General features: G+C 40.3%; 1 protein-coding gene across 4 annotated transcripts in view; it reads left to right on the top strand.

Moving 5' to 3' along the window:
- Nucleotides 1–26,323, top strand: part of rgl1 (ral guanine nucleotide dissociation stimulator-like 1) — a 182,275-nt gene that overhangs the window by 141,958 nt on the left and 13,994 nt on the right. For all 4 annotated transcript variants that reach the window (XM_041208353.1, XM_041208350.1, XM_041208351.1 and 1 more), the window contains 10 exons: nucleotides 3,134–3,327; nucleotides 6,787–6,920; nucleotides 9,006–9,221; nucleotides 11,608–11,711; nucleotides 12,360–12,444; nucleotides 17,565–17,654; nucleotides 19,791–19,877; nucleotides 20,490–20,522; nucleotides 22,179–22,300; nucleotides 23,950–24,039. In XM_041208353.1, the coding sequence (XP_041064287.1) occupies nucleotides 3,134–3,327; nucleotides 6,787–6,920; nucleotides 9,006–9,221; nucleotides 11,608–11,711; nucleotides 12,360–12,444; nucleotides 17,565–17,654; nucleotides 19,791–19,877; nucleotides 20,490–20,522; nucleotides 22,179–22,300; nucleotides 23,950–24,039 (1,155 nt within the window). The remainder of the gene's footprint in view (nucleotides 1–3,133; nucleotides 3,328–6,786; nucleotides 6,921–9,005; nucleotides 9,222–11,607; nucleotides 11,712–12,359; nucleotides 12,445–17,564; nucleotides 17,655–19,790; nucleotides 19,878–20,489; nucleotides 20,523–22,178; nucleotides 22,301–23,949; nucleotides 24,040–26,323) is intronic.

Raw genomic sequence — 26,323 nt, 5'->3', positions numbered from 1 at the left:
GCCACCTCCCTCACCCACCCTATTTTAATAGGAATGAAATAGATTAGTTTGAGTAGAGTGCCTGTGTATGTATGATTCTCTGCACAATATTTAACTGCTGTGCAGTAAGAACAGATAGGTGCTGCTTTTAAATGCATGTCCTTTTTGTCCTAGTAGGATGTGGTAAGCAGCACAGGTCTAGATAAAGAACATCCTTCTGTTTACTAGTACAATACTTTGTGCCAATTGTTGCAAATAAAGTGTATGCTATTAGTGTATGAAGTGTATGAAGTGTATGATAAAGAACATCCTTCTGTTTACTAGTACAATACTTTGTGCCAATTGTTGCAAATAAAGTGTACGCTATTAGTGTATGAAGTGGATGAAGTGTATGATAAAGAACATCCTTCTGTTTACTAGTACAATACTTTGTGCCAATTGTTGCAAATAAAGTGTATGCTATTAGTGTATGAAGTGTATGAAGTGTATGATAAAGAACATCCTTCTGTTTACTAGTACAATACTTTGTGCCAATTGTTGCAAATAAAGTGTATGCTATTAGTGTATGAAGTGTAAGTGTATGATAAAGAACATCCTTCTGTTTACTAGTACAATACTTTGTGCCAATTGTTGCAAATAAAGTGTATGCTATTAGTGTATGAAGTGTATGATAAAGAACATCCTTCTGTTTACTAGTACAATACTTTGTGCCAATTGTTGCAAATAAAGTGTATGCTATTAGTGTATGAAGTGTATGAAGTGTATGAAGTGTATGATAAAGAACATCCTTCTGTTTACTAGTACAATACTTTGTGCCAATTGTTGCAAATAAAGTGTATGCTATTAGTGTATGAAGTGTATGATAAAGAACATCCTTCTGTTTACTAGTACAATACTTTGTGCCAATTGTTGCAAATAAAGTGTATGCTATTAGTGTATGAAGTGTATGAAGTGTATGATAAAGAACATCCTTCTGTTTACTAGTACAATACTTTGTGCCAATTGTTGCAAATAAAGTGTATGCTATTAGTGTATGAAGTGTATGAAGTGTATGAAGTGTATGAAGTGTATGAAGTGTATGAAGTGTATGCTATTAGTGTATGAAGTGTATGAAGTGTATGCTATTAGTGTATGAAGTGTATGAAGTGTATGCTATTAGTGTATGAAGTGTATGCTATTAGTGTATGAAGTGTATGAAGTGTATGAAGTGTATGAAGTGTATGCAGTGTATGCAGTGTATGAAGTGTATGCTATTAGTGTATGAAGTGTATGCTATTAGTGTATGAAGTGTATGAAGTGTATGAAGTGTATGAAGTGTATGAAGTGTATGCAGTGTATGCAGTGTATGCAGTGTATGCAGTGTATGCAGTGTATGCAGTGTATGCAGTGTATGCAGTGTATGCAGTGTATGCTATTAGTGTATGAAGTGTATGCTATTAGTGTATGAAGTGTATGCAGTGTATGCAGTGTATGAAGTGTATGCAGTGTATGCAGTGTATGCAGTGTATGCAGTGTATGAAGTGTATGAAGTGTATGCAGTGTATGCAGTGTATGCAGTGTATGCAGTGTATGCTATTAGTGTATGAAGTGTATGCTATTAGTGTATGAAGTGTATGCAGTGTGTGCAGTGTGTGCAATTAGTGTGTGCTATTAGTGTGTGCAATTAGTGTGTGCTATTAGTGTGTGCTATTAGTGTGTGCTATTAGTGTGTGCTATTAGTGTGTGCTATTAGTGTGTGCTATTAGTGTGTGCTATTAGTGTGTGCTATTAGTGTGTGCTATTAGTGTGTGCTATTAGTGTGTGCTATTAGTGTGTGCTATTAGTGTGTGCTATTAGTGTGTGCAGTGTATGAATGTTTCATTTTTGAAGCTTTGGCAAAGTAGAATTCCTACTACCTACCCCTTCATAAACTTAATCTCATCTGGAATTCTGTCATCTCCTATTTCACACCAAGTCCCATCACTCCTATGTTTGCTGACCCACAATGTTTCCTGGTTCACCAGTGCCTTAATTTGATTTTTTTTTTAAATAATTCTTATTCTTCTGTTCAACTCCCTCCATGGCCGCCACCTCCCTAACTCCCCCATCCCCTGAAGCCCCCAAATTCTCATGGAACACAATGTTCCATCAAATCTGGTCTGTTGCATCTGGTATCTCCTACTTCCTTCACCCCACTGTTAGTGGTACAGTCCTTAGCTAAATAGTTTCTTCCCCTTAAGTATCTCCACCTCTCCTTTTGAGAAGCTCATGAAAAATCGTTCTCTAGCCAAGCTTTTGGTCACCAGTCCTGATATCTCCTCCTTTGGTTTGGTGTCAAGTTTTGTTTGATTCAACCTCCTGTGAAGTGTCATGGGATGTTACTACGTTAGAGTTAGCTGTTGCAACAGCTTCACTGTACAGCTGATGTCTCGTCATAAATGAGCTGAGCAAGAGCGGCAAGCTGACTGCACTGGAGCATCCCATTAAATATCCTCCCTAGGCATTTACTGTGGTCTATATTTGGGGTGTCCTTGTCAATATAGCCCCCAGAGCCTAGACAGCAATATGGTCTTTATACTTGCATTTTCTTTGTTTGCATTTTTTTTTTTGGCCTGTCTGGCTTTTGGAATGCTGAAGGTTTGTAAAGATGTTTTTTTTAAACTCACTTCTGCTGGAGGAGAAAGCAAAATTGGATCACCAGGAACTCTCGCTTGTGTAAACACCTCCAGATGTGTGCAAAATAATTTCATGTGAGCGCTGAGGCTCATCTGTGCAACCCCAAAGAAGAGAACTTGGGAACACCACCACCTCCAAGTCCCCTTCAAAGGCATACAACATCCTGACTTGGACACACACACACACCATCATCACAGAGTTAAAATTCTGCAGCTGCTTAGCTGATGGCACTGTAGAAGTACTGTCGGCAGGCGAGCTGCAGCAGTTCAGAAAGGTGGCTCACCACCACTTGTGCTCTAGGCTAACTAGGGATGTACAAAAGAAATACTGGCCTTGCTACTGACGCCCATACCCAAAGAATACATTTTTTAAAAAAAAAACAGCTTTAACCTATTAAGTTGAACGTTACAGAATTAGAAGTTACAAATTACTAATTGAAGTTTATATCTCTATTTTGCTTACTCTGACAAATAATTCTGTCTTGTATGTATATTTCCAGTGCTATAGCCTCGATTCTACGAGCCTGGCTGGACCAGTGCTCCGAAGACTTCCGTCAAGTTCCGAATTACGCATGTCTCCGGAAGGTACTTGGCTATTTGAGGCAGACAATGCCAGGGTCTGACCCTGAGCAACGGGCCCAGAATCTCCTTGATCAGCTTCAGAAGGAAGAATTAGGAGAACAGGAGCTTGACAGTAAGACTAATTTTTGTGTTGCAAGGAAAAATGGCTTTAAGAAGCAAGGGAGATGGGAGTGAGGGGGAGGGGGAAGGTTTTTTGATGGTTGCAAATGCAATACTGAAGCTTAAAATTTTTCAGAGATGAATTTAAATTATTTTGCCAAACATGTGGAATAACTTCAGAATTATGGGCGTCCAATCTCCCTACACCTGTATCCCTCCCCGTCAGGACAGTGTTGGATCTCCCTTCTTCTTCCTCAAAGGGAGGCCCAGTCTGTCCCTATCCTCCTCCATCTTTGGTTGAGCTTGTTCGCACTCTGAACAATTTCCTCTTCTCCTTCAGCTCCATTCACTTGCTCCAAATGATAAAATGTGTTGTTTTGGGTTCGCACATGGTCCTAGCTATGCCTGCCTTTTCGTGGGCTATGTGGGACATAGCCCTACTCGGTTACACATTTTTATTAATCGATTTGTAGTTCTCTTTTTTCAGTATGTAGATGACTGTATTGATGCCGTCTCATCCTCTCGCTGTTATCTGGGAAACTTCAGTGACCTTGTTTCCAATTTGCGCCCTTCACTCACCTTCACCTGGTCCATCTCTGACTCTTCCGTTTCCATTTCTGGAATAGACTGTCAACTAATATTCACTACAAACCACAACTATCTAGACTACACCCTCCTCGCACTGCTTTCTGTAAGGACTCCATTCCATTCTCCCAGTTGCATTCCCTTTATCACATCTGCTCTGATGATGCAACCATCCACATCAGCGCTTCCAACATGTCTCCCTTTTGTTCTCAACTGAGGATTCCCACCCAGCGTGACTGAGAGTCCCCCATTGTACCCAATCCGCCTCCCCGCCCAATCCACCTCCCCACCCTTCCAGAACACTGGTAGAGTTCCCCTCATCCTCATCTTCCACCCCACCAGCCTCTGTATTCAGCAAATCATTTTTGCCAGCCCTAGTGGGATGCCACCACCACCAAGCACCTCTTCCCCTGCCCTCCGCTTTCAGAATTCCGTAGGGACTGTTCCCACTGCAGCACCCTAGTCCACTCCTCGATCACCACTAACACTCCATCCTTTCCCTACACACTTTTCTGTGGAAGCACAGGAGATGCAGTACCTGTCCGTTCACCACCTCCCTCCTCCCTATTCAAGGCTCAGAGATCTCTACCAAGTAAAACAGCGATTTACTTTTACTTTGAATTTAGCATACTATATTTGCTGTTCGTTAGAGGAGGCCAGAAGTAGACTGGGTGACGACTTTGCTGAACTCCTCCACTCAGTCCACAAACATGACCCTGAGCTTTCTGTCACTTGTCATGTTAATTCCCCACCTTGCTCCCACTGACTTTTCTGTCCATAGCCTGCTATGTTGTTCCAAAGAAGCTCAATGCAGGCTCAAGGAACAGCAACTCCCCTTTCATCTTGGCACAATACAACTCTCTGGACTCGACACCGACAACAGCAACTTCGAAAAAGTCATGCTCTGTTCTTCTGTTGCTGGATTGTTTTTCTTTATCCCTACATGTTGAGTTCGGATGGCTGCAACCTAGCCATTTGAGCTTCATTTGGACAAGACCATTGTTTCTTAACGGTATCCATTACTACTTTCTTTGGCTGTTGCATCATGAAACCTTTTGTTAATCTTTCCTTCTCTCCACCCTATTGTAGACCTTCCCTTTTGTTCTTCCTGCTACCTTCTGTTGGTTTAAAATCTTTTGTTTGCCTCTTTTTTTTTTCCATTCTGATGAAAGGTCATCAACCTAAAACGTGCTCTCTGCTGATGCTGCCGGACTTGCTGAGGATTTCTAGCATTTTGGGGGGGATTTTTTTTAAAATTAGTAACATCTGAGCCAGAACCATTTTTATTTCAAATCTCATTCCCTCAAAAGAGAATCTGTTTTATCTGCTGTATTAGAAATCACCTCCAGTCAGCTTTTTGTGCCGCATTGAAGCTATTGCAGAAGAGTAAAAAGGAGCAGTTTAAAAAAAAAACAATTTATTAGAGCATGGATTGCTTTACTTCAAGTACTGTTATTTAAAGAGGGAATTGGATAATCCATTTGAAAAATATAACATGATGTGGGGGGTGGTGGGTGGGTAGAAGAAAAGTAGAGAGAAATGAGATTGCAGTAAATGGATCCATTCGAGAGTTAGGATCAGGCACCTTTGGCCAACTGGCTGCCTTCTGTGTTGTAGTTTGTGTTTTAAAGCGAAACATCTTTATAAGTGATTTAACTGGCAGCAGTTAAATCTTTTACTCTGCAACTCAATGGAAACTCAAAAGGTATTGAGTGTTTGAGTCACTGTGAAAGCTGAGATGGTTTAATTATGCAATGAATTGTGATGGAATTAATAAAATTGCTAGCGATATTTTGCCACTTATTTTACCTGAGGTTGAAAAGACCAGCATTGCCTAATAGTAATTACCGACATGCAACAAATGTTGCTATGGCAACACCATTTTAGCCACATGTTCTGCAATTGGATATTCTGCAGGGATGGAAGAATCACTTCTGAATGATAGTGTTGTGTCCGAGTTCATTTATGCATGACATGTAATGTTTTTCACCTTGAATGGTATTCTGAAGTAAAGTAATTCGGGACACCCACTGCCCGTAAGTTCACGGAGAGTTTGCCAATCTGTCCAAGGGTTTTGAAGTTCATTTGGGTTTCCTTTTGCATTTTTTCCTGAAATTGCTTCCGAATTTATAGTTCAGCTGAGCTAATTAAGAATGAATCACAGACTGACGTTGACTGGAAGAAGTTCCTTTTTTGTGTTTTGTGCCAAATGCTTATTTTTCACTCCAATCTCAACTTTTTGTGAAGCCTAATGCTGTCCAACTATTGGAGAGGCTCTTCAACATTTCTCAGCACTTCTGGAAAGGATCCTTGAAATGTTTGCCTCTCCTCCAACCCCCCCCCCCCCCCCCCCCCCCCCCCCCCCCACCCTTTCCCCTCCCACTAATTCCCAATCCAAGGGGTTACGATTACAGAATACATGAGCAAATCCTGTGTAGCATATTTTCCCCTTAAGGTTACATTGTGACCTGTTTTCACCAAGCAGCACTTATTGTGACTTGCTGGGCAAATTCCTTAATAACTGTTGCTGTCAATGATATTTTTTATATTCTATTACAAGGTTATTACGAACAACTGTTAAATGAGTTGGAAGATCTGCTGAGGCACAGATTTAGCTCCCCATCCATCATAGCTGCCTAATGGGAACTCCACAATAAATAAAATTATTTTCTTGCTACTTGAGTGCTCCCAAAAGGCTTTGACTGCAATATCATAAAACATTAATTTAATTCAATCTAGATTAGGTTAAAAAATACAAAATTAAGAAAATTGTAAGCCAGTGCACAATTTCTAATCTCTCTCAAGTTTGAAAAGTGATTGTTATAAGTTTTAGTTAAGTGCTGTGAACTTTGGGGCACAAAATAAACATCTCTTTTCAATTGCACAGATAGTAACCATGGAAATGTCACTTTCCACCTGGGAGAGGAAGGGGATGTAGAGATAGAAGGAGCTGACGAAAAACAGGACATCCTCTCCTTCCCATCAGACGTCGTTGCAGAGCAGCTGACGTACATGGATGCTGTGAGTAAACATTAATTTGGGAGGACCAGTTGCCAAATTGTTCTAAATGTGATGTTTAAGGCTACAGTAAGCATCCCCAATCCCTCTTTACACCATTAATGCTATTTAGTGCTCCGTCAGTCACTCTAACTGAATTCTCTTCACAATGCTGTGTTCTAAGACATCAAAACATGTCGTTTGACATGTGACTTCAGTATCAAGATTGGAACGCCCATCAAAGAACTTCAACTGCTGCCTTTTGTTTTTCTGAATACGAATGTCATGTGAAATAAGTAGCCTTGGAGAAAATTGAAAATCCCTTTATTGTAACGTCTAGTATTGAGCTTCTGCTCAATGTGTGTAAGTAGTATTCCAGGATAAAAGCTGCAATGTTCAGAGCTGGCATAAAAATTGAAACACACATGAGCAGGCCAGTGCAACAGATAAAGCCTGATTCTAGCCTGCGTGAAAAAGCTTGGCAAGCTTTATCATTGCAATGATGTAACATGTCAAATTGCAACCAGTCAGCTTGATATCATTATGATGAGATTGATTTTACAATGTGATTGATTTGACAGACACCAATGGAAGGTAAATCGGATGAACTGTAAAATCAGTCTTTCACCCAATCCCATCAGTTTCTTAATGGGCAAGTTAAATTAAAATGATCTCCACAAACAAATAAAGCCTTTTAGAAATCTGTATAATTGAGCCTCCTACTTCATGCACTCGTCTTACGTTTTTAGAAGTTTGGGAGAGGGCAGTTTTTTTTTTTTTAAAGCATTCTACAAATTGAGTTCCTTTAGCCAAGGTCAGCTATCCTCTTCTCCAAACATCAATAGATCCATGTAACAAAGTACATTCTGGTTTAGCGCACTTAAGCCTTCTCCCCAACCTCACCTACATTCTGCCCCTCAGTGATATAATCTGGAGACATGGAGGTCAGCTTCTACATGTACATTGATGTCTAGCTCTACCTCGCTGCCACTTCTCAAGGCAATGATGCCTTGACTGGTAGTTTGCTCAGTTGTGCATGAGCCACAAATTTCCTGCCATTGAACGTGGAGAAGACTGAAGGCATAGTCTGTCTTTAGCGGGCACCAGAAACTGAATGGCCCCCCCACTCCAAACCAAACTGTCTACACACTAAGCGTCCTATTCAATCCCATTACAAAAAGCATTTACTTCAACCTCTAAACACTGCCTGCCTTTATTCATAGTTCAGCCAGCCTTCCACTAAAACCATTATCTACACCTTTGTCATTTCCATATTCAGCTCTTACAAAGCTCTTTGCCTAGCCTTCAAGAGTTCTGCAAAGCTCTGCTACTTGTATCCTATCCTATCCTGCACAAAATTTCTCTCTCTGGTATTTTGTGCCTATGCCCCACGCTGGAGGTTCCGCCCCAAATCTTCTCCGCCTCTATGACCCTCCTTAAAGCCTGCCCCTTTGACTAAGATTTTGGTCAACTATCCTAATATTGTCTTTTGTTTCTGACTCATCATTCATTTTTTCTGGTTACATGTCTTAAAATACCACCCCAATTAGATTAAACGTTGTAGGTGTAGCTGCTGTAGTTCCCTCTCACCTTTATTTTTGACCTTTTCCAAAGTTCTGTTCAGGCAATGATCATGGTGTTCATTTGAAGATCTTGTCTAACAAACGTATGGAGGATGCAGTGTCCCTTGGCACTTAATTTTAAATGCTAACTAAAAATATTTTTTATAGTGTTAACAAATATTTTAATTGGTACACATGAGGCTTTAGGGTAGATAATCTGGTCAAAAATAATCCTTCAGTTGTGGAGGTAGAAATTTGTCTCTGGTCGTGCAAAGCTTGTGGTATTGGATTGGCCATCGTTATGCACATCATCCAATATTATGAATGGATACTGCAAGTTTCACACCACTGCACAGTCAGCTCCTATATCTCTGGCCATGATACACTCAGTCACTGACAGACCTTGTTTTAACTGTACCAGTGCAAAGCAGTGAGGCTAATTGACCCTTTTTAAATGGACAATTTTTTTTGTTTGTACTTCAGTGTTCAAGTGGTCCATGGTACTGCAAACATCTTTAGACTTTGTTTATTTTTATCTTTTGATCAGCAACTGTTCAAAAAGGTGATCCCCCATCATTGCCTGGGATGCATCTGGTCCCGACGGGACAAGAAAGAAAACAAACATCTGGCGCCTACAATCCGGGCCACCATCGCCCAGTTCAATGTCGTTACAAAGTGTGTCATCAGCACCATATTAAGGGATCTCCAACTAAAACCACAGCAGAGGGCTAAAATAATTGAGAAGTGGATTGACATTGCACAGGTACAACACTTTTTTATTTAGTCTATGTGAAAGGCTAAATCCCAGAGTGTGTGGAAAAACCACCACAGTGGAAGAGAGCATGTAAGTTGAGACCAAGCCGTTCAGGTTAGGTGTTCGCAAGTTCAAGTTCAGAGTGCCTCCTTAGATTGCAGCTGAGGGAGGATCCCGAGTAAGGTAGGTTTTTGAGGAAGTGTTGAATGCTTCTGTAGAATGATGAATCCTGGCACTTATAATTTCCATAGTGCTGAGAGCTTGGAATCTTAAATCAGTATAATTTGTTTTTGTGAACAACAAGCACCAAGTAGATGCTAGAAATTGTATCCCTTAGCCTCAAATTACAGAGTAAGTGGGATAACTGGCCCCTTCTTAATTCGTAGTACCTATTAGAGAAGCTGTTTTGCCGGCTCTTGTGCATTCGAGATCCCCCTATTCACATCGCAGTCAGGCATCACTTAATTGTACAAAGTATGTGGTGGCCATGTGTCCAGTTTATAACTGAAATATTTTGATGAATGTCTTGTGTTTTTAAAGATATAAAGCCACTGCTGGTTGTGCCCTGGGTCAAGACCTCCGCCCAGTCTTAAATTTGAGCTTTATTAACTTGATTTCCTCGAAGGACAAGTAATGTAGCAGGATATCTGAAGAGAGAGATTGGGGTTGTATAGCCAACAGTTCATGCCTCAGCTAATGTTTGCATTTGAACATTAACAAGTTTATTGTATTCCGGTGGGGGGTGGAAGCAAACTGATTTCAGGTTTTTAATTGTACTTCAAAAATGAAGTTTGCTATTAGGCATCACCTCTGGTAGTTTGCCTCCCTCTCTGGCTATACTTAATGTTTATATTTTATTCTCCATTTCCTCCCTTCCTGTCTAAGTCCTTGCTGATGTATGATGCTATGGTCAAACGGCTGCCTTCCAACATCTTGCCGAATTGGCTGTTTGTCATGTCTTTGACTGAAGCGATGAATGTTAGCATACTATTTGGGGGCAAACTGGGGAGGAGGAAGTATCATGCTTGATGCCAGACCTGTCCTCACCAGATACTTAAATACATGACATTCCCAATGGTGTGATTGAAAGGGGATCAGTGGCAGGGCCCTGTTTAGGTTGGGAATGGAGACAGATGGGACTCAAGAACATCTGCACAGGTTGGAGTTCTGTTTTCCTGGTCCTGACCATTTTGGAGAAGGTTGGGTTTGAGGCCTTGCAAGGGTGCCCATCTCAGTTGGGCTCATTTAAGAGCCTTAAGCGCACTGACGGGAGGCTGAATGGGGTTTTCCACTTGGTCTCTAGTTTCACAAACACGACAGGTGCAATTCAACTGGAAAATGTAATTTTGTAGCTGGCACCCAGTGACTGGCAGACTCGGGTGCGAGAGCTCGAGAGCAGGCTGATGGGTCCTTCCTGCCGTACTGGGAACCCGCACAACCAAAGGCCACCCTGCAGAGGGATTTCCAGCTCAGTGGTGGCCTTGGCGGCTTTATCAAATATCAATTTAGATTGTTTTTTCTTTTAAAGTTGATGGGAGGGTGTTTCCATGTTGAAACTCCCTCCGTTACTTATCCTTTACTGTAGCTGGCTGCTTCTCAAGCAGGAAGGCTGGTACCCCTCTAGGTTCACGAGTCCGCCTGCTGCCCTTAGTTAGACTGGGATCCTGTCTCCATGCCAATCAATGGGGTGCCTCCATAAAAATCACAGGTCAGTGACTGACTGCTTTTCCATCTCCTCCTCCCCAGCCAGGGGTGGTTTTGGGACCTGGCAGCAATCCCAGACCCTGTTTCCTGCCCTCGAGATGGAGAATTCTGACTGATTTATTTCTCTCCCTCCCTTCATAGAGCCTTTTGTACGGAGGACGGTCCTGCTGATATCCTAGCTGAGATTAGCTAACTCGGTATCAACAGTTTTATTTTTAGTTAAAATGTAGCTAATAAAAGTGCTCTCAATTTTCTGATTTATATGCTTTGCTTTAGATGATTATCATGTGCTACTGGCCCTGCCCTTCTGCTCTTTGTCAGACGTTCCAATTTATTATTAATTTATCAACTGAGTACAATGGGCACAGGAGCTTTCCCCACGGCCCCCTAGAAAATGTCTGACTCTCAAACCTGCTCAGCCTGAAACCACCTTCAGTGTCATTGACCATAGCTGTTGGCCACCTGGCGAAAGTTGGCAGACGATGAACTGAAGAGATTGTCATAGAGGAAAAATAAGTGAATAACAAGCTTTGAGTTGCCAAGAATTGTGAAAAATGTTTTTCCATGAAGTCTGCTTTTAATGCTGTTATTTTCACAGCTGACCTTTTTTGATACCTCAGGCTTTTGAACTGTTCTATCAGGAAACCAGAAGCCACTGATATTTACACAGAACTCTCTCTTTTTTGAACAGGAATGTAGGATCTTGAAGAATTTTTCTTCTCTCCGTGCGATTGTATCTGCAATGCAGTCAATCCCAATATATAAGTTGAAGAAGACTTGGGCGTCTGTATCAAAGTAAGTTCCTTTTCCGAGGTAGCCATATATTATTTTTCATAAACATGTGGTAATGGGTTGCAGATTCTACCCTAAATTTCAGATTCTAGATGTGTTGACAGGGCTACCAGAGGCAGTATGGTACACCCCTAACAACTGGCTAATTTTCAGAACCTGTCTTCCTTTGGCAGGAGAATGAGGAGTGACTGAGGTAATTGTGCTTTTTAAAAAAAAAAACTTCAGCAATTTAAACTATTGTGCTCCAAAATTGATCCACTGTTAGATATACCTTGCCACAAAATTCTCCCTCTGTGGATATATGCCCAGTGATGTAAGATGATGGCTTGTACAGGATGCTAAAAGTACAGAGAAGATGCAGTCTTTTATCTTCTGAGGAAGCGCACTAAACCTTTTTACAGCACGTTTTGAAGCAAGTTTTATCCCTGTGTCATGGACAATTTGATTCCTGTTTGGATTTTTAGGTTTCTTGGAAGTTTCTCGTGATGCCAAGGTATTTGCCAAAGGGCAGCTAATCCTGTGAAGCTCCTGTAATGCTTCGCCACCCTCCATTGTCTTGCTACCTGTTTAATGTCAGTCCTTGACAGCCATTGGTTAATCTGCCTCTGTTCTCTCTCTCTCATGAATAATTTGTCTCAATCTCTTGACTAGGGACAGTACGTCAATGTTTCAAGAGCTTTCGGATATATTCTCCAATCAAAATAACTATCTGACCAGTAGAGAGCTGCTAATGAGGGTAAGATGTTGCACTTAGCCTGATGTATCTATATTCATGGGATGTTCAATGTTTTAAAATAAGTAACTTTTTAAATGTGTAAAACTGGTGGCTGGCTGCATATGGATGCTGTCAACTGGTGAAAAAATAGGGGAATATGTGCACTTTGTAGTAGGTGGTTGGCTTGGCTTAAATCTTCAAAGCCTGTGTCAGTCTCGATAGATATAATGGATGTTGGATATTATTAACTTTTTAATAAACATACTTCTACCATGGGTATGCTGCCAAAGATGCAACCATAGATTCTCTTTCTCAATGTTTGCCAACTATCTTGGAAATTTGAACTCTTTTAACAAAGTGTAAAGTGGGACATGTGCCAATGATTTTTCCTATTTGCTTTGTGCACTGGGAGGGCCAAGTAATTAAAACCTAAGGTAGAACACTTACAGATTTAATTGGTTCCCATAAGTATTTACTTGATAAATGATCACCTGTTTTTCTTCCTTCTCTTGTTTGTTCTCTATAATAAGGATTAGTTGCTGCATGGGAACTGGAGCATATTTATAATATAATTGCTTTGTTTGTTGAATATTTCAGACATCTTACTATCTAATTTCATGCAGTTTATACCAAAACAGACACACATTACAGCACCTGGAATCTTCAAGTGCTGTACCTATTCAGAGAGCTGTATGCTGCAGGAATACTGAATGTTTTATCAGAGAAATTTAGTGGTGAAGGAGCCCATATCCACACTGGCTGATAAGGAGGCTACAAAAAGATACAGATAGGTTAAGTGAGTGAGCAAAAGACCTGGCAAATGAGTATTATGTGGGAAAATGTGGAATTATCCATTTTGGCAGGAAGAATAAAAGCGAAGCATATTATCCAAATGGTGAAAGATTGCAGAGCTCTGAAATGCAAAGGGATCTGAGTGTCTTAGTGCATGAAAAGGCTAGTCTGCAGGTACAGCAAGTAATTAGGAAAGCTACTAGAATGTTATAACTTATTGCGAGGGAAATAGAGTACAAATGTAGGGAGGTTATGCTTCACTTATACAGAGCACTAGTGAGACCACATCTGGAGTACTGTGTAAATGCATTGGAAGCAGGTCAGAGAAGGTTTACCAGACTAATACCTGGAATGAGCGGGTTGTCTTATGAGGAAAGGTTGGACAGGCTAGGCTTGTATCCGCTGGAGTTTAGAAGAGTAAGAGGCAACTTAATTGAAACCTTTTAAGATCCTGAGGGATCTCAACAGGGTGGGTGTGGAGAGGATTTTTCCTCTTGTGGGAGAATCTAGAAATAGGGGTCACTGCTTAAAAATAAGGGGTCGTCTATTTAAAAGTAAGATGAGGATTTTTTCTGAGGGTCGTGAGTCTTTGGAAATCTCTCTCTTCCTGCAAAGATGGATAGATTCTTGGTAAGCGAGAGAGTGTTAGGTTATTGGGGCTAGGTGAATGCAGATTTGAGGTTACTATCAGATAGATATAATGGAGGTGGATATTATTAACTTTTTAATAAACATGGGTATGCTGCCAAAGATTGAGGTTACTATCAGATCAGCCAAGACCTTATTGAATGGTGGAACAGGATCAAGGGCCCTAATGGCCGCCTTCTGCTCCTTGTTCATATGTTTCGTATTAGTAGCCATCAGTGTAATCCCACTTTCCAGCTCTTGGTCTGTAGCCTTGTAGATCGTCTCTTCAAGGGTACATCCAAGTACCTTTTAAATGATATGAGTGTTTCTGTCACTGAGTGAGTTCCAAATCCCTACTGTGCTCATTAAGAACCATACCAGTGTCCCCCACCTCTCCGCACACTGGTGACCATTATGGTTCCTAATAGGCCCTACTTTTTCTTTAGTTGTGCTCTAGCTCTTTGTTTAGAAAAAAATCTTTGCGTTTCTTTGATTTTACTTGCCAATATTTTTTTAACACCCTCTCTTTGCATTCCTAATTTTTAAAATATTTCACCCCTACACCTTTTATATTCCTAGGTTTTCTGCAGCACTGATCCTTTGGTATTTGGCCTTTTTTTTATCCTTTCCTTTAAGCCCCTTGACTTTTAGTCCCACCTTTTTTTTTACTTCAAGGGAACATACTTGCTCTGAACCCTCTATCTCTTCCTTGCATGCCTCCCACTAAGGACTAAAACCAGTTTAATAACCACTCCCTTTCTCTGATGTGCTTAGCAAAAATTTTGATTGTTGGTTTTGCCAGAATATTTTGAAAGCTCTGGAAGGCAGCCAAGTATACCAAAGTTATGAGTTTCACACACAAAAAAAGCAAGCCTGACTGGAAAGACACATTCACCACATTTTTGGATTGGGATCTCAACCCCTAAACCTTGGTGTCTGAAAAGGACCAAACTGCATTCAATTAAATTGAGGGGTTGAAAGACTTGCCTGTTTTCAAGTGTGCTTGTGTTTGATATGATTTTTGCAATGCCCTGCTGTGGTTATACAAAACAAAAAGTCAATGTAATTATTTTTTGACTTGCTCTATTTGACAGTACGACAACAGTTCAGTTCATCTGAATTGTATTTGTTTTTTATATTTTAAAAAAGAATGATTTGCTCCCAGCACATGTTTATTAGACTTCTAGGAATTGCAACAACTACATTCTTCTCCTCCTCCTCGTCCTCTTGTTTTTTCCTTCTGCCAGACCTGATGCTGTCAGACCTGAGTTTTTGCAGCATTTTCTGTTTTTATTTCAGATTTCCAGTATCTGTAGTATTTTACTTTTATTTTAGGAGTAAATGCAGTATTTTTGTTAGCCATGAATCTGAGTTCTAAAATTAGTCTGTCAGGCACTCTGGTCTGTAACCTCTGAGCTCAGAGTGTTGTAACTCAGGGGTACCTGAAAGATATGCTGGTGCAAATTCCCCCCCCCCCACTGCCTCCCAAACCCCCAACCAATAGACCCCAGGTTAGGATTGCATGGCAATTGCCTGGGAAGTTCAAACTTCTGTTGGGCAATTGTCCTGCAATGGGAATCAACCAAAAGTACAATATAAATCACAAACTTCGGATGGTTCTGACTGTGTTGCAACAATAAGCTACCCAGAAAATGTTAGAATCAAAACCACTTTTAACTTCTTGATAGCTATAGTACTGACCATTGCACCCCACCCACTGACCATCTTCCTCTTTCCTCTCCCCAGCCACAGTCCTACCCACTTAGCTTACAAACTTACCTTCTCCTTGGCTTCTCAAAATCGCTGGTCCTTTAAAGCTACCTGCTTTACAGCAACTAGTCTGTTTTTTTTTAAAAAAGAGGCCTGGCTTCCTTCCCTCTGACTTTCCTGCCCTTGACACAAGGCCTTGGGAACCCACTGCATTACACTGTTCTCGGCCGACCCGAGTCAGAAGGTCAAAAGAGTGGCTCGATGTCAAGGTGAAAAAGTGGGAGCGGAATTGCTGTGTGACTCCCATTGCCACTCCACAGAAGCTATGGGCCTCCATTTCATCAATTGGGACTAGAGACCTGAGTAGAGTACAGTAATTGCTCTCCATGTGCTTGCCTCAGAATTTCCCCTGTCATGTATGATCACATTGGCCTGTTGCTCCCTGGCCACCTTTTGTTATCCCTGGGCATATTCAGATGATGGAATAAATTGGGTATTTAAAAGCAGCCTTTTATTTATTGTATTCCGTTATCAGTGCATGGTATTGAACCAATTTGCAATCTGAAGTGAATCTAAAAGTAGTTTGTATTTATGGTTGCACATGTGCAGCATGAAGGGTTTGGAACTTTCTATAGAGAATATGTGAGATAAAAATTGGACAGTTATGAAACTGTCCTGTAATGGTTTCTTTCTTAATATGTGGAATGAATATTGAAGCATGCTTCACCGATCTTTCAACATATGTATTACTTTGTCAGTGTGATTTTCTAAGCTTTCTTGGGATATGGATGTCATTAACAAGGTCACTATTCAAGGTCATTATTTACTGCCCATCCTTTCTTGTCCCTGAAGGTGGGGGTAGGATGCTGCCTTGACATGCTCCAGTGCATGTAGGGAAGGTAATTGCTCAATATGGTTAGGAAGTAAATTCTAGGATTTTGATCTGGCAATCCTAACTTCTGCTGTTATTTGTTGAAATGTTCAAAGATGATGCTTTATATCACGTTATTTTTATACACTTTGAGGCATCAACTTCATTGACCAGTATCCTGCAATTTGATCTGAAAACTTTCAGGAAATCCAAAGTAGTCCCGAAATGAACATTTCACAAAATTCCCCTCCAACCTCCCAGCAAATTGTGTTATTAATGGGAGAGGTGATGTACATCACTGAAGTGCCCAACTTTGTTTAAAATGTGGGGTATGGTGGCATAATGATGACGGTGTTACTGGACTAGTAATCCAGTAGATGTGATTAATGATCCCACCTCAATGAGTTCAAATCCAACCACAGCAACTGGGGAATTTAAGATTGATTAAATAAATCTGGAATAAAAGCGGGCATCAGCAATGCCAATCATGAAACTACCAGATTGTCATAAAAATCCATCTGGTTCCCTAATGTTCTTGAGAGAAAAATTTGCTATCGTCTCATGTCCTGGACCAAATGTGACTCCAGATCCACAGCAATGTAGCTGACTCTTAACTGTCCTCTGAAATGGCCTAGTAGTTGTCAAAATGATGGCTCACCACCACCTCGAGGGCAATTAAGAATGGACAACAAATGCTGATCTTTCTGGCAATGTCCACATACCACAAATGGAAAAGAATTTGAGATGGAAGTTCCCTCAATCAAATCACCCTTGGAACTACAGAACAGTCAATTCTACCAACAGACAATCCAATTTCATACACTCAGGAGTATCACCCAGGAATGAATATCCTCCTTATTTGAGTGTTATAATCTCTCTCCATGGGTCCAGCATTAATATCAGTTTTCTGGCAAATAATCCTCAGTATGGCATAAATTGTAGTTTCACTTCAAAACATTGTTACCTGGTTACTTACTACAAGTTAGGATTTTCCCAACATGTTGACATAAGGCTCCGATTTGCAAAGTAATATTAATAGTAAAGAAAAAGGCTTTTGGGCTGAAATCTGATATCTAATTTGGTGTTATGGGAGATCTAGTTGGCCACGAATTGATAATTGGTTTTCTTCCTAAATCTTCAGGAAGGAACTTCGAAGTTTGCAAGCCTTGATAGCTGTGTGAAGGAAAACCAAAAACGGGCTCAGAAACGATTACAACTGCAGAAGGACATGGTGAGTTGTCCATTCAGTACCAGGAATTAACTGTTCTCAAAATTAAAATTCTGACTTCCGACTGAAGCCTGTGATATTCACCCTTTACATAATGCTGAAGCTTTGTACTAAATTCACCATTAACCAGTTCTCCTTGCGATTTGCAATGAAGGCACCAGTGTTGCCACTGTTAAAACTCTTAACATTGGTTACAATTTAAAAGATATATTTGCATTGTACTAATGATTATGTATGTAAACATGTACTGATTTATATAGTTCTGCATCGTTTAGATGTAAACTTTTCTACATTTAAGATAATTCTAAGCTGGTATGTGCAGAATATACCCCATGGTCTCATGGGTAAAGACAGCTTCCTGTTCAATCACTGCTGAATATACTAATGTTCACAAGGACAGAAATTGGGGCTCCTGCTTGGTCACCTATTTTAGGGTAGGGAAGGAAGAACTAAAACCGTACTGAACAGATAATTCAGATGCCAGAATTTTGGGCTCGTCAAGCGGGGTCAGGGCCCACTTGCCGAGGCGTAAAATGACACGGGGTGACATTGGGCGTACATCCTGACTTCCCTGCGCATCATTTAGATTTTCAGTTCGGCGGGCACGCAGCCAAGTCGGTTGCACGCCTGCCAAACTGTCAAAGGCCTATTAAGGCCATTTTAAAAACTAATTAAACTAACAGACTGGGCTGCCCATGGGCGGGATGAGGCTTCATGAAGCGTTTATAAATAGAATAAAAATTTTTATACAACTTCATTGACATGTCCCAGCTCATGTGACACTGTCACATGAGGGGGACACATCTTAATTTTTTTTTTCTCATTATTTAAATTTTTGAAAATGTAATTAAGCTTCCTGAGGCTGCTCCATGCCTCTGAGATTTCTGTGCTCTTTTTGCGCGCATGTGCAAAAGAGCGCAGGCCCTGATTCGGAACCACCACCGCCCCACCACCACCCGCAAGGGAGTGCACAGCGCTTCCGGGTGCAAGTCATGCTGGGCAGGCCTTAATTGGCCAGCATGCATAAAATGGCGGCGCCAATCAGGTCCATGCCTGCCCCTCGCGCCCCCCCCCCCCCCCCAAACGGGGGCGGGAATTCTACCCAAAGAGCCATTGCGGCAGTCCAAATAGATGTTCCCAGGGATGAGGGTCGACCTATGAAGAGATTGAGTAGATCTGTACACTAGAATGAGAGGTTATCTCATTGAAACTCACTATTCTGAGTGGGTTTTGCTGGAAATCTCTACCCCCAGAGAATTGTGGGTGCTCAGTTGCTGAGTATAGTCAAGGCTGAGATCAATAGATTTTGGACTCCTAAGGGAATCGAGTGATGGGAGGATCAGGCTGAAATGTGGAGTTGAGGTCAGAGATCAGTCGTTAACTTATTGAATGCTGGAACAGTCTCCTGGGGCTTATCTATGTTCTTATGAATCCCCTTCTGTGCTATAAAATTATACAAAGTAGACTGAGCTGTTGATCCTACCAATAGCTCCTGCTGGAAAGTTGCATATCTGATCATTGAGGACCTAAATGAGCTCAGCTGTGATGTCCTCTGATGGAATAGGCTACAAACAACCATCTAGGTCACCAAATGAAGGACAGCCTCTGTTTGGGTCCAGCTCCAGCCATGAATTCAGTCAGTTCTTTCTGGTAATAAAGGAGAAAAAGGAGAGGTGGTAGAGGACAATATATAATGTTTTACTTGTATTTACAAATAAATGAACTGCCAGTAGTTTGGGTTGAGTGAGAAAATACTTTATTTGACCAATGCTGTTTATGTGCATTATCTTGTTATGTACGTAAGTGGTAAGTAATTAAGTATTCACCATAAGCAAGAAAAGATAATCCCAGTTATAACCCCTAATGTGTGGAAGAACTCCCAACCTTCAAATGATAGTTACCGAAAGAGTGAGGTTGGTTAACTCAATACAGACCAGAGATCAAACTCCGAATTTTCTTGTCCAAATGGGTATAGCTTTGTATACCACAGCATAAGTCTGTATTTAAATGGACTCCATGTTCTGGTTGCAAATTGATTTAGTTGCATACAAAAGGGAACGGGTTAAGTATGGATAGTATGTTTAGGAAATGTGGCAACTCATTCAAAATGGGTTAAACAAATTTGCCTCTACTTTATAGGGTGTGATGCAGGGAACTGTGCCCTACTTGGGAACTTTCTTAACCGATTTAACCATGTTGGACACGGCTCTTCCAGATTATGTTGACGTAAGTCTGTTTATGACATGTTGGACTCCTCCTTTGCTGACAATTGCTATCATTACAGTTTCAGTGTAAGTTACTTGGAGATGGGAATCAAAGTTAGAGTAAAACTACTGATGAGATTAATCAATTAAATATATTAGAGAAAGTACATGCATAGCTTTGTTAATTTAATGCTTTGTACAATGGATCAAACACTTAGTAATTTGCACGCGCCTTTATTCACAATGCAGCTGGTTATGAACACAGCCCTATTTTTTTCTGTCTCCTGATAATGTTGTATAAATTGTACACTTTTATTTTGTGCCCGTAATTTCTGTTAATTGGACATCTCTCTCAATCACATTCTCTCAAATCGCTGCTCACTTATTTGTCATCATCAAGTTGATTATATTTGACTGAAGCAAAGGACTTGGAGTATTGTGCAAAATCATGACTTGACAGTGCAATACGTTATTTGTGTTGTACACATGATTGAGTTTTGGCTACATACTAATTTGGAGCCAAGTTTACAGGGTTGTATTTTGCTCATGACCTTTCAAGTCCATAATCTTGTAGTACAATCTGACCTTTTTACAAGTTGAATTAATGTGTTTTGTCCTTGTTTGTCTCCTATAGAGTGGCTTGATCAACTTTGAGAAGAGACGAAGGGTTAGTATAATTTATTACACTTTGCTAAACTTTCAAAACTGTATTGGGGTGTGGAGACCGTGCCTCTAAATCTTATAGCTTTTTTTTCACTTGTGTGGGGGGAAGGAGGGGTCCAAAACTAAGGGTCTTAATTGTAAGATAGTCACTAAAAATCCTATAAAGGATGCAGGAGAAACTTCGTTACACAGTGTGCAGAACATGCTGCCACAGGGAGCAGTTGAGATGAATAGCATAGATGCCTTTCAAGGAAAGGTAGATGCAGGAGAAAGGAATGGGAGAATATTCGGAGTCTTTAGAAGCAGGACTGGAGAAGTATAAACACCAGAACAGGCCAGATGGACTGTTTTTGTGCTGTTAATTTGATGCAATTTACCTTCCAGCAGTCACTGCCTGGTCCAGCATATACCTGGTGTTGATACATGGATGAAATCATGATTTAATTATGTCTAGGCATGACTAAAAATATTACATTAATCATGAGATTGGATAATTCATCAATATTTGCACAGTATTTTCCTTCAGAAGAGAAGCACCAGTTAGTCATGGCATGTCAGCAAATCTAAGAGGGAGTACAACTCTTGGGTTTTGTCACTACTGATGGGCATATTTAATCCCTATTTCTGACTTTGCCTGCACCAACTTTTCAAATGTGCTTTATTGCTGTGGTTGCCATAGAGGATTTTTGTGCTATTTTCATTTTATGCCACAGCATTCAGCAGAGAACCTGAAAATGCTAGCATGATGGGAACCTGACTACGTGGAAAACAGTGAAATTTCATTTCTAAAACTAACTTAAGCTCCAGTTTTAGTCTAACCCAGGAATGGAATGAGTTTGCATCAGATGCAGTTTGCACCCTGCTCTGTTTGACTTCAGTGGATCATAAAATCAGTTGGGATGCAAAATGGGCATCTGCCCCAAATCGATTTGCCTCCCATCTAGGTGGATAGACCGGTCATTTGATAGAGTATAGCTCTATGTGATAGATATTTATTTTAACTGGCCTGTTGAATGCTGGCTTACGTTTTACAACCCAACTGTAATATGCTGTTGTCAAGGTTTAATTTGAAGAAATCTTTCCACATCTATCTTCCAAACTGTCACGGAATACAAGATGAAACAGAGGCCGCAACTGATTTTTTTTTAAAAAACACTGCAGCGACCAGGTTCCTGAATATTCCAGCCACTTCAATGTCCACAATGTTAAGTTGTGCTGCAGACCTTGGAAAAATCCATTAAACTTTTTCACCACCTGCCTTGGTATCAATAACAATAGACCTAACACTATTATGCTCAGCAAAATTTCTTTTGAATGGACTAACACTAATAACGAGTCTCTCGAGCCTTTTATGTGGTTCTAAAATGAATGCTTGATGGATGTTTTTAAAAGACCAATCTATGAGGCACTGCTTCAATGGAATGATGTCCTGAAACCATCCTTGAATAATCTATATAGAAATTCATTGCTGAGAGGCCACATGAGAGTCCTCCCAATGCAAGAGATTTTAAGACATGATTCACTGTGCATCAAGTATTTAGCAAACAAAGTTTTTAAAGTACGCTCCTCAAAATACCACTGATTTAGGATGTAGCAGTAGTAATTATAGCAGTTTTGTGTATTTTTTTAAACCTTTCAATTTTTCTTTGTGTTCTTTCAGGAATTTGAGGTAATAGCACAGATTAAACTGCTGCAGTCTGCTTGCAACAGTTATAGCATCAGTCCAGTCCAGAAGTTTCTAAAATGGTTCCACGGTCAACAATACTTGACTGATGAAGAAAGGTAAGAGGTATTGCAAGAATGTGCTGATCAAACCATTAAGGGCTGTGTGTGTGTGTGTGTGTGTGTATCCTTCCACCATTTTAATAACTGTTCAATTCTAGTGAGCCTGCCAGTTGTCTTTGTCTTCGCCTTCCCTGGTTTTTTTTGTGATGGAGTCTGACTCCACAATGAAACGGTGCCATCATCATATCAAAATGTGTTTTATTACTGTATAGTGCGACACCATGCTAATAAGCCAGCAGTTACAGGAAAATGCAAAAACTTAATGAGACCCTGATCCAGAGACCCCATTGTGACAACTTGGCAAGAGTTTCCACTTTGGGCACATCTGGTAAATTATGCTCGTTTTGAAGCGTTTCTTTTCCCCTCCAGTTTCTCATCAAACGCTTCTGCAAATTTTATGTCAGTGATATACCATAAACCTACTTAATTGGTCAGCATTTAGATTGTGATTTTTTTTTTGAGCTTGATTCCAAAAAAAACATTCCTTGATCTACTGCAGTTTTATTAATGCAGCCAAAAATGGAGTATCTCAAAGAAGGTGGTAATCTGTGTCTCGTCCACCACTTGTGAGTAACTAGATTTGAAATAACTGAAAATGACTTTTAAAAAGCTTGTATTTTTAAAAAATATTTACAATTGATTTGCAGCAGTTGGCTTCTTATTAAATGGAAAAAGAATTTAAAGTGCACCTGTTAAGTGTTCGTTCTTATTTTTTTTTTAAAGTTTTATTTTACATGCCTCAGGCTGCAAGTGGGTATGTGGAGCAGATACCTAGAATGATGATTCATTTGACCTGAGAGTATGGCCAATTTTATGGGTGGGGGGCAGCATCTAGTACAATTTAAACTAGTGAAAAATATTGTAGAGACTGTTTCCACTGAGCATAAGTCACACTTAATTTCTTTGATCTTTTGGACTGGTTTGGCTGATTCTGGGCAGATTGCATTGAAAATATTGGCAGCAGAAACTCAGGGGGCACTATGTTTTGTCTGCTTTTATTGCTAGTCAACAGGAACTGCTCCATCATTTTAGTATCAGTTGACCTAGCACATGGTGACTAACACTCCAAAATGACTGATCCACCTCCCTCTTTGACTCCTTGTAAGATGATGTCCATTGTCAGCTGTGTGCACTTATGTAACCGTGCCGATGGAGGCCAGGAGTTTGTTGTGAGTGTAAATTTGCAACCTATTCTATCACTAAGCACTGGAAATTCGATTTCCATTGCTTATCAGTTCACTTTCTACAAGTCCAGTACTTTGTTCATTTTCCTATGCCTGATGTACAAGTTGGGCCATTTTGTTCCCTTCAGTGTGCCCTGCAAAATGGCTGTGATGTATAATGGTGGCTGTCTTCTGAGAATGTCTGACACATGTAGTTAAATTCTTCTCGATCTGCTTTTCATTGTTTTAAAAAAAAGATTGCAGTTCCAGTATTGAGAACAGTTCTAGTTGTAGCAGTTAAACATTAATTAAAGTAATGTGCAGTGTTCTCCTGCCTGAAAATAAGTGACTTTTGGAAGTAAGTTAATTCATGCAAATTGTTTGTACAAATGAGTTTTTCAAAATGCTAGGAATATTAATCAAGAGCCTCTGTTTATTTTTAACTGGACCTTGTTTGAAATGTGTTTATTTGCCATCCTGCAGCTATCATGTATCCTGTGATCTAGAGGCAGCTCCCGATACTAGTCCCACATCACCAAAGCCCAGAAAGAGTGTGGTGAAGCGCCTCAGTCTGTAAGTATCACATGATGAGCATAGGAAATGTCTCATCTGATTACTTCCTTTGTTATAGGAATCAATAAACCATGAATAGAGTCTTTTGATGTGTGGTTGTTTATTGTTTTACTGAAGTGTGAAGTTTTGGTGGTTGATAAAGTTGAGTAGTTTGAGACAATGTGATAAGCATTGAGGTTTTCCTTACCTCATGCCTGTAGCTGTTGTAGACTTAATTGATAGAGTTTGATTGCAATGACCAGTCAATAATGCCATTATCATTGTATCATGTGACTACCAGGATGACAGAAGTTAAACCAGATAAACTTTGGTCTTTTCATATCTAGCAGTTCCCATGTATCCACTGATAGCAGTTTGTAAAACAAAGACAGAATTGCCTGGAAAAACTCAGCAGGTCTGGCAGCATCGGCGGAGAAGAACAAAGTTGACACTTCGAGTCCCCATGACCCTTCAACAGAATTTTGATTCTTGCATTTTTTACAAACGGACAGTTGCCGGAGATGTGAGCCAGTGATTCGAAAGGGGCCTCACATCTCCTGTAGGATTTGTTATGGTATTGTCTGCCTTGGTTTAAGGTGGATCTCGTTGGGTAGAGATAGCATCGCAGTAGTAAATTGTTAATGAGTCTGGACTGTTTAATGTTAAAACAGGTTTTCATTCAGGAATTAGAGGCGTAGTTATTTCCATAATACTTGATGCCAGTTCCTTGGCATTGGAGTTCGGTCCACATTAAATATTCAACCTCCCTCCAAGCCGCGTATCGATTGATGGGTTTGGGTCTGGATGTTTGGGTAATATCTTTCCATCCCATAGCGATAGCAATTTCATCCACGCCATATCCTTCATTTGTCCCTCTTAGACCTCCACTATCCTTGAGGGGTTCTGTTGAAGGGTCATGGGGACTCGAAGTGTCGACTTTGTTCTTCTCCGCCGAAGCTGCCAGAGCTGCTGAGTTTTTCCAGGTAATTCTGTTTTTGTTTTGGATTTCCAGCATCTGCAGTTTTTTGTTTTTATCTTTATGATAGCAGTTTGTACCCTGGCTAGATTCCACCTTTTCAATTTCACATTTACAAGGGGAGGAATTTTTTTTTAAACTGGATTAAGATGCAAGGGCCTGCACATAGTTGTGAGCTTACGTTATGAAAACTGGATGGATTTGACTATGAATGCAAATCACATCTAAATCACTCTGTCTGAAGTTTGTTCTGTTTTCATGTGGGTCAGCAAGCAGTGAAAAAATCCTCTATATTTAACCTTATCTTCAGTGATTCATGTTTGAAGCTCTACTGCAGTATTCGGATATGCTTCCACGTACAAGTTAACGTGTGTGCTGGTGTAGACTAGTCATTGCTTTCAGAATTATTTCTGAAGCAGAGATAACCATCTTTAGCTGTTGTCCATTGGACATAAATAAAGCAGATATCAGCCAAGTGATTTGCCCCAGTCGAGGTTCAGAGGGAGAATCACGCCTTGTTGCTGTGTTGTACCTTTCATTGCATTGCAGCTTATGGTTGTTTTGGTCATATGGTATAGAAACGAAGAAAGGGAAGAGAAACACTTATTCATTGCCTGGTACATCTTCTCTTCATGTGACTGTGGATTTTATATGCATATTATGTAGGTTACTTTAGCTTAATTGCTGTCGCACTCCAAGAAGTACAATGAGCACTCATCTGTATTTGATGCCACAAAACTAATCTGCTCTTGCTCCCCTATTCCATTTAATGCTTAATAAGTCAACACCAGGGGTTTGTAGCGCTAAATTGTCATTTTGTTTGCATCCAGCCATATGTGCCAAACAACTGCTTTGCTATTTATGCTTATTTCCATGGATCAAGTTGCAAGGAATGGAAAGTTGGAGCAGCCAGTGGGCATAATCAATTATTCCCACTGTGTTGTAGATCCTTAAATTAAATCATTGGCTGATGCTCTACTTTATTTTGAGTGACTATTGAGAAGTTCTGAACTATTTTTGGTTGTTACTGTTCTGTAACTAATGACTATGCTATATGTAACATTTGTCAGTGGTTTTGTGCAACAGCATTAACTACTACTTGCTGCATCTAGCACATTTAAAATAGCCAATTGGAGGTTTTGGGTTTTGCCTACTTGGACTTGTGTCAGGAGAAGATTGCCACAAAGTTGCCTACCAGGTTATATTGTTCAGGGCTGTGCTTTCCACAACACTAATGTTTTCATTACAGATGGTATCTTTTTGTCTTTCTTATTATTGTTCTGCTTCATCTGGTTCCAAATAGAACATGGTAATTATAGTGGCAATTTT

Source organism: Carcharodon carcharias, chromosome 16 (genome assembly GCF_017639515.1).
Source record: "Carcharodon carcharias isolate sCarCar2 chromosome 16, sCarCar2.pri, whole genome shotgun sequence".
Classification (NCBI taxonomy): Eukaryota; Metazoa; Chordata; class Chondrichthyes; order Lamniformes; family Lamnidae; genus Carcharodon; species Carcharodon carcharias.
The sequence above is the reverse complement of the archived record's forward strand: the minus strand, read 5'-3'. Positions and strand labels throughout refer to the sequence as shown.